The 9,327-nt window shown below is 38.5% G+C and overlaps 1 protein-coding gene across 1 annotated transcript in view; it reads right to left on the bottom strand.

Moving 5' to 3' along the window:
• LOC133418667 (laminin subunit alpha-4-like) overlaps nt 1–9,327 on the bottom strand; it is a 114,115-nt gene that overhangs the window by 33,862 nt on the left and 70,926 nt on the right. Inside the window, exons 22-27 of the mRNA XM_061707485.1 lie at nt 8,759–8,904; nt 5,088–5,250; nt 4,858–4,991; nt 3,772–3,943; nt 894–1,025; nt 668–810 (exon numbers count right to left, since the gene is read on the bottom strand). Of these exons, the coding sequence (XP_061563469.1) occupies nt 668–810; nt 894–1,025; nt 3,772–3,943; nt 4,858–4,991; nt 5,088–5,250; nt 8,759–8,904 (890 nt within the window). The remainder of the gene's footprint in view (nt 1–667; nt 811–893; nt 1,026–3,771; nt 3,944–4,857; nt 4,992–5,087; nt 5,251–8,758; nt 8,905–9,327) is intronic.

Below are 9,327 nucleotides of genomic sequence, written 5' to 3'. Positions count from 1 at the left end.
ATGAGCCACTCCTATACATTTATTAAGGTTTATGTCAGGTTACCGTTCATAAGGTCAGGTAAGCTACCTGATAACATACACAGCACCATTAGGAAATGATTACTTAAGACTCTAAATAGTTGTTTAATAATGCCCATCCAGTGAACATGTACACCATTAGTGAATGATTAGTAGATGTATTAGGTAGCTGTTACTTAATGCTTATTCACTCCAAATAAACACCATTAGTAAATGATTACTAGGGACATTATTAACGTTTTACTTATGTATTAACTAATGTATTACTTTATACTAAGTAATGCATACATAAGGATAAATAATTACATCATGTAACGTTTATTAATGCTTACTAATGTATTAATTAACTCTGAGCAGTAGGCATTAATTAACTGTTTATTAATGCATTAACTGATATGCTAATTAATGTTAAGTAATACATAATAATGGTTATTTAACTATTATTACACTGTTAATTAATGCTTAATAATGCATTAACTAACAGTTTATTAATGCATTAACTAATATGCTAATTAATGTTAAGTAATACATAATAATGGTTATTTAACTATTATTAAACTGTTAATTAATGCTTAATAATGCATTAACTAACGTTAATTAAGGGACCCCTTATTGTAAAGTGTTACCGATGTATGTATATCTAACCCACCTGGACTTGAGGATGCTGGAGGGAGCCCCCCCTATGTAGATGTCTGAGAAGGGCAGGGTGGTTTTGGGGTTCTCCATGGACTTAACGTGGCTCTTGTCCACCAGCAGGATCACCTTCTTGGACTGATGGTAGATCACCGACACCTGCAAGAACGGGACAGCACAGGTCACACCAGCACATCCACATGTCTGGACCTCTATGAGCTGAATAGGGAGAGACGATCCACCTCGTGGTATCTGGCGTCGTTTATCTGAAGCTTCGGCAGCTTCTCATCGAAGAGATTCGGCCCGTTGCTGAAGCCAAAGTCATACATTAGGCGCAGGAAACCGTTCTTTATCTCTAAAAGGAAGAAATGATCCTGAAAAACAGAAAATAAATGATCAGTATTTGCTTCTTTTGATGATCAACAATCTTACTGAAGAGACTTTTAGTGATGATTTGGTAATGTGATAGAAATGGCTCAATAGTGACCTTGAAAAAAAAAATACACGGGGCCAATTTCAACTTTGAATCAAAAAAACTCATTGCATCCAATAACAGTCCAGGCTCACGTTAACCGCTTCATTAACCGCTTCATTAACCGCTTCATTAACCGTCCATCGAGCCGGGCCGGGGCTTAAATCCTCTAATAGCCCCTGGACTTGCATCACTCGAATTAAAAAAAAAATCATTTTTGTTCCCACTGGTGGGCCTGTAGCTCCTATAATGTAATTATTTCCTGAAAATTTAATAAAATTTGCACTTAACTCAATCGAAAATGAAATAAAACCCAATAATGTAATAACTTCCCCAATAATGTAATAAAATATCCTGATGGATATTGTAATAACATTTTTACCAATAGTGTAATACTTTATTACATTATTGGGAATTTATTACATTGTACTCAAAGTCTGCAATTTAACCCAATAGTCATTCTGGAGTTTCAAATCAGCGTATTTAACATTCTTAAATACTTAAAACACAAAATGTAGAACTCTGGACTGAAAACAAACATATATATTACATTATTTGTCAAATATTACTTTATCAGTTTTGGAAAAAAAAAAAAGACCCACCAGAAAATGTAATAAATTCCCAATAATGTAATAAGGTATTACATTATCAGTGAAAATTTTATTACAATATCAGTAAGGATATTTTATTACATTATTGGGGAAGTTATTACATTATCGGGTTTTATTACATTTTTGATTGAGTTAAGTGCAAATTTTATTAAATTTTCAGGAAATAATTACATTATAGGGTGAAATTATTACATTATAGGGTGAAATTATGACATTATAGGGTGAGATTATGACATTATAGGGTGAGATTATGACATTATAGGGTGAAATTATGACATTATAGGGTGAGATTATGACATTATAGGGTGAAATGATTACATTATAGGGTGAAATGATTACATTATAGGGTGAAATTATGACATTATAGGGTGAGATTATGACATTATAGGGTGAGATTATGAAATTATAGGGTGCTACAGGCCCCAACGTTCATTTAAGTCTCAACTGGGATATCTATAGACTGTGGGTCACAAACAATCAAAACATTTCTATCCTAAGGTTTCTTTTTTCCAGACAAAGTTCCGACTTCTTACCTTCCGTCTGACAAGTAAGGACGTTGTCACTTCCCATCACTAACACTGAGGAAGGCGGGAGAACCGCCCAAACTGTCAGACGGAAGGAAAGAAGTGTGAACTTTGTCTGGATAAAAGAAACCTTAGGATGTCTATCTGAAGACGTAATGAACACAATACAACCATCAAAACATTGTTGGGGTGAACAAACTGACCCGGATCACTGACTGAACTGATCCCTTCACGTTGTGAAATCTGCACCTCTCTTTATGAAATATTCACTATTGTCCATCATAAACTTCATGTTTTTCACTCATGCTTGTTTGTGGATAAGTTTATCAATAGAAAACAAGATCTTCCTGTCACTTTCCAGCAGTTTCTTACTTTTTCATCTGATTTTAATTCATATCCAACTAGACACAGTGGCAATCTTCATTTACCCTTCTGTTGAACATCTGGTCATGAATTTAATAAAACATTTAGATCCAAAACTCTGGAATGTGTCGCTGAAGTCAACATTATCCTTTACCTCCTTCAGAAAGTTATTAAAAAAACATCTTATTCTGTCTTAACCTTCAATGTCTTTATCTTTAATGTAATCCAGACCTCTTTTATGTTAATATTTATAATTATTTTAATTTGTTGTACATTATCTTTGTTACTTCATCCCAGTAGTTGATGGGAGTGGAACTCTTCGGGCTTTGTTTCCTCCATGCACGGTTTTTAAAACAAATTTGTGCTAAATAAATAACTGAACTGAAATGAAACGGCAGCGAGCGGAGACCACGGGGCTCAGGGAATCTGATGGTTTCGGACTCTGACTCTGACATGCAATCTGACGTACAAACGTCACAACCACAAATCCAAAAGAATAGCGAGGTTGCAGGTCGTGCAGCGTGAGGATTGTCAGCAGGATCGCCACCTGGAAATACGGAATTTTTACGTAATTGGGAATTAAAAGTTGCATTCCGTATTGGTTCAATACAGAACGCGGTTTATTCTGTATTTCACAATTATCCCACGATGCACGTCTGTCACACACACACAAACATGAACAACGCACTAACAATAATGAACAACATAAAGGACAGGATATATTAAAGACAGCAACATGGGTTGGTTCGCTCTGTTATTTATTGATGTCAAGGTGAAACAAATATTATTTCCCACTACATGCAAAGTGAGATATTTCAAGCCTTTATTTGTTATAATTTTGATGATTTTGGCTCACAGTTTATGAAAACCCAAATAAAAAAAAATAAAAAAAAATTGAATATTTTATGAAATCAATAAACAATTCAATCATCAAAATGATAACAGATAAAGGCTTAATATATCTTGCATGTAATGACACTATGTAATATAGTATATTAGTTTCACCTTTTAAGTTGAATTATTGAAATAAATGAACTTTTACACCATATTGTAATTTTCCAACCTTCCCTGTCTGATCTGCACCTTCATCAGGAACAGATCAGACAGTCATTTACATTTAGTACTGGGAACATAGTGAAGCTACACCTACCCCGTTCACCATGAGTAACAGGACACCGTTGTTGGCGACTGTTCGCACGGCGATGTCAAATCTGGTGACGATGCTGAACTTCCCCCTCCTCTGGATGTTACTGATGAGAGCGTATCCTGTCCCGTCAAACAGGTAGCTGGCGATGCGACTCTGAGAGAACGCCAGCTTATACCTGAGAACACAATCAAGAGTGTGAGAAGGTCACGGTTAACCATTTTATCATCTTGTTGATCAGTTTTGTTGAGAGGCCGCTGGGCTCCTTCAGGATATCAGAGCAAGGTACAAAGAGGAAGGGGTTTAGCGGCTTTTAGGGGCCTAAAATATACATTTATTTATATTTATGTACAGAAATGGGCAGCTATGTATGTGTGTGTGTGTGTGTGTGTGTGTGTGTGTGTGTGTGTGTGTGTGTGTGTGTGTGTGTGTGTGTGTGTATGTGTGTGTGTGTGTGTGTGTATATACAGGACTGTCAGAAAATTTGAATATTGTGATTTTCTGTAATGCAATTACAAAAACAAAAATGTCATACATTCTGGATTCATTACAAATCAACTGAAATATTGCAAGCCTTTTATTATTTTAATATTGCTGATCATGGCTTACAGTTTAAGAAAACTCAAATATACCTTCTTTCCTTCTTTTCTCCCCCCGTACATTCTTTCCTTGTTTTCTCCTTTCCTTCCTCCCTTCCTTCCTTCTTTCCTCCCTTCTTTCCTTCCTTCCTTCTTTCCTCCCTTCTTTCCTTCCTTCCTTCTTTTCTCCCTTCCTTCCTTCCTTCCTTCCTTCCTTCCTTCCTTCCTTCCTTCCTTCCTTCCTTCCTTCCTTCCTTCCTTCCTTCCTTCCTTCCTTCCTTCCTTCCTTCCTTCCTTCCTTCCTTCCTTGACCCGAAGACAGCACATGGGTTAATTGTTGTCTTTTTACATGTACAAAATCAATCAATCAATCAATCAATCAATCAATCAATCAACCAATCAATCAATCAATCAATCAATCAATCAACCAATCAATCAATCAATCAATCAATCAATCAATCAATCAATCAATCAATCAATCAATCAATCAATCAATCAATGGAGTCCTGGGTACCTGGGGCAGGGTGGTGACGTCACCATGTTGATCTTGTGAGTCTCTCTAAAGTTGTAGATGCTGATGACCTCGTTGTTGAGCGAGGCCAGCTCGATGCAGCCCACGAACGGAGCCAGGCTCAGCGGAGGAGGCAGCTGGTGGGAGAGAGGGACAACAGTCGTGTGTCGTCAGAGGACAAAGGATGTGATAATACGGGAGGATCTGAACGGAGGAACGTTGCCGCCGAGTACCGTGATATCCGGGGGGACTCCGCCCACGAAGAACACCGTGTCCTTGGCGTCGATGTCGAACAGCGAGTCTGTGCCTGTAGCTTCTCCTTTCTGAATGAACTTCTGTTCGTCCGTGGAGCTCTGGCTGGGGATGGTCAGGAACACCTTTCCATGTCTGCCCAGCCTGGAATCAGATAACCACAATAAAGGAGCCGTTTAGACAACTTGATGAATCTGTTCACACCTTCAATAGAGGGAACGCACATGACGTCACAGATGAGACTTCACAGCGGGTTAAACCACTGAGTGTCAGAAAGACTGAGTGGTAGAAAGACTGAGTGACAGAAAGACTGAGTGACAGAAAGACTGAGTGACAGAAAGACTGAGTGTCAGAAAGACTGAGTAGTAGAAAGATTGAGTGTCAGAAAGACTGAGTGTCAGAAAGACTGAGTGTCAGAAAGACTGAGTGACAGAAAGACTGAGTGGCAGAAAGACTGAATGTCAGTGTAAACTTTCAGTTTGAGCAACTGGAAAACATCTAAAATGGGAAAGAGCTGTTGTGTGATCAACTGTACTCATAGATTTAGCAAGAAATCAGAGTTATCGTTTTACAGACTGCTGAAAAATAAGCTTAAGAGAGACAAATGGATCGCTGCAATTCACAGAAACAACTGGATTCCAGGCACCGAAACGTGGATTTGTGGTTCCCATTTTGTATCAGGTAATGTTGGATTTTTGGGTAGCTAACGTTAAACGGTCAAATCATAAAGTTCAGTGTCCTCATCACTTTAATTTATACAACAAATCCTGCCTTGAAGTCGGACCAAGCGTCAAGACTTTTGTAAGCCTTCAAGCTTTGCTTTGTGTATTTCCCCGGCGTAGAAATTAAGTTCATATAAATATCAGGAAACTGGATTGGTGGCCAAATATTAATGTCCATGGACCACTGGTTCTTGGTAACTGTACCAAATATTAATGTCCATGGACCACTGGTTCTTGGTAACTGTACCAAATATTAATGTCCATGGACCACTGGTTCTTGGTAACTGTACCAAATATTAATGTCCATGGACCACTGGTTCTTGGTAACTGTACCAAATATTAATGTCCATGGACCACTGGTTCTTGGTAACTGTACCAAATATTAATGTTCATGGACCACTGGTTCTTGGTAACTGTACCAAATATTAATGTCCATGGACCACTGGTTCTTGGTAACTGTACCAAATATTAATGTCCATGGACCACTGGTTCTTGGTAACTGTACCAAATATTAATGTCCATGGACCACTGGTTCTTGGTAACTGTACCAAATATTAATGTCCATGGACCACTGGTTCTTGGTAACTGTACCAAATATTAATGTCCATGGACCACTGGTTCTTGGTAACTGTACCAAATATTAATGTCATGGTCCACTGGTTCTTGGGGTAACTGTACCAAATATTAATGTCCATGGACCACTGGTTCTTGGGGTAACTGTACCAAATATTAATGTCATGGACCACTGGTTCTTGGGGTAACTGTACCAAATATTAATGTCCATGGACCACTGGTTCTTGGGGTAACTGTACCAAATATTAATGTCCATGGACCACTGGTTCTTGGGGTAACTGTACCAAATATTAATGTCCATGGACCACTGGTTCTTGGTGACTGTACCAAATATTAATGTCCATGGACCACTGGTTCTTGGTAACTGTACCAAATATTAATGTCCATGGACCACTGGTTCTTGGTGACTGTACCAAATATTAATGTCCATGGACCACTGGTTCTTGGTAACTGTACCAAATATTAATGTCCATGGACCACTGGTTCTTGGTGACTGTACCAAATATTAATGTCCATGGACCACTGGTTCTTGGTAACTGTACCAAATATTAATGTCCATGGACCACTGGTTCTTGGTAACTGTACCAAATATTAATGTCCATGGACCACTGGTTCTTGGTAACTGTACCAAATATTAATGTCCATGGACCACTGGTTCTTGGTAACTGTACCAAATATTAATGTCCATGGACCACTGGTTCTTGGTGACTGTACCAAATATTAATGTCCATGGACCACTGGTTCTTGGTAACTGTACCAAATATTAATGTCCATGGACCACTGGTTCTTGGGGTAACTGTACGGGTCACTGTCAAGTCCAACTGCCTTTAATTTAAGCCGATAATCAGCTGTTATTCCGTCTTCTCCACTAGTTGCAGCTGTTTTTGCTGATGTTTTACCACTCAGTGAGTAAGGGGGCTGGTCCAGTGGGGAAGTGACGTCAATGCAAACCCTCTATTTCCACTTAGGCTGTATCACTGTGTTACGGTAACACCACACGTTCTGGTCAGACAGCATGAAACTAAGATGTTTGGTGAGGTTTGGCAGTTTCAGTTCACTTTCATGAGTAATAATGTTTTCTGCATTATGTGTCCACCTTTTTTTTTTAAACTTTCCATCAATTTCCATCAAAAATTCCATCAACAATTACAGTGTCAGGTTTTACATACTTCACAAAGCAATTCTTCTCATATGTGGTGTTGTCATCTGGCTATAATCTGTCCATTTTTCCCATTTTTCCTGAAATTGTGTCTCTTGTAATCGTAGTTTATATGTCATTTTTTCCATTACAATATTTCTTCTGCTCAGCCACGGCCCCGTGGTCGCTGGTTCTGCTTTACACCATAACCTCGTTATTGCTTTATTAATTGCCGATAGAAGAACTTTAACAAGATATTAATCCTCTTTTTGTATTATATCTTGTGTAAAATTTCCCCAAATAAAGTATCTTACAAGTTTTGGGAATCTCGTATCCTACTATTTTTCTTAAAACCCGCCATATTTGATCCCAATATCCTATTATCTTCTGGTAAGACCAGAAAATCTGCATATGAGCCACATCCCTGTGTCCACATAGTGTCCAGCACGGCTGCTGCTTACATACAGTTTCCTTCCTAATGTTTGGAGTTATAAAAAATCTGACTACCGTATTTTCTGGACTATAAGCCGCTACTTTTTTCATAGGTTTTCAACCATGCAGTTTATACAAAGGTTATTCTATTCTGTGGATTTTTCTTCCACCGCTCGGTGGTCTAACCGGAATTACAATCAAAACTAAGACAAAATAAATGCAAAGAAGAATACGCTACTTCTTCTTTAGCAGATAGAAGTAGAAGCAGATTTCAAACAGATAAATAGATAAATAAATACTGGTTATTTTCTCTTGGTTCTGTCCCGTTTTAATCAGCAAAGTTGTTGCCGTGTTAAAAGACACTGTTAGGAAAGATCTATTTAGATACAAACATGTACATCATTTACAGTTCTAAATCCTTCTGTACATGTACAGTAGTAAATATCTAATCTAACAACAGAAATATCTGCAGCTTGCAGCTTGTATGCAGGTGCGGCTTATAGTCCAAAATACGAACAATTTTCCAATTGAATTCTCTCCAGATCCTGGATCTAGTGGCCGTGCACTCCGTTTTACAAATATTAAACCGTTCCTCCTCAGTTATCCATTCTCTCAACTCTTTTTCCCATTTTTCTTTGATATAAAGAGAGGAAGTCTTCCTGCAAGACAGCAAACCTTTGTACAGGGTTGAGATTACACTACATGTTTTTCTTTCATAAGCTTTCAAAAACACATCAATACCTTCATGATCAGTGTCAGATCATGTGTCCACCTTAACATCCTTTACCTTTCTATCTTGATGAAGTTGAAGACGGCCGGCCACTGGCTGACGGGCTTGGAGCTCAGAGCGATCTCCACATCCTCCGCCCCGAGCTTGTAGACGAACACCAGGTTGTCGTTCTTGATGGCCAAACCCATGTAGTCTTTTTTACCCTGAAGGCAGAAACGTCACGGCATTCACTTTCCCATCAAGCCTTTTGTTTGCTCACTTTACAAGAGTTTACCACACTCTTTACCTTCAAAGGTTTTTGTAAAGGTTTCCAACATGGAGAGGGGATTTAACTTTACATACTGACTTGATGTTTACATGCAGTCAAAACCTCGGGTTAAGGTCAATATTCCGGTCACTGAAACATTGGGAATATTCCGTTTACATGGTAATTAATCATTTGGGATATCTGGATCAAACCAGCGACGCACGGAGAACGTCATCACGCAATTACCGTCATTTCTGCTTCTTCTTCCTGTATCCAAATCCAAAACAACAACAACAACAACAGCAGCACGGCGGATAATCGGACCCGCTGGTGCCGTCTTCTTTCTTGTCCCTAGTTCGCCTTTTCCAGCGTCTTCCAG

The sequence above is a fragment of the Cololabis saira genome, chromosome 18, assembly GCF_033807715.1.
Source record: "Cololabis saira isolate AMF1-May2022 chromosome 18, fColSai1.1, whole genome shotgun sequence".
Lineage (NCBI taxonomy): Eukaryota > Metazoa > Chordata > Actinopteri > Beloniformes > Belonidae > Cololabis > Cololabis saira.
Note: the sequence above shows the minus strand (reverse complement) of the source record. Positions and strands in the feature narration are given on the sequence as shown.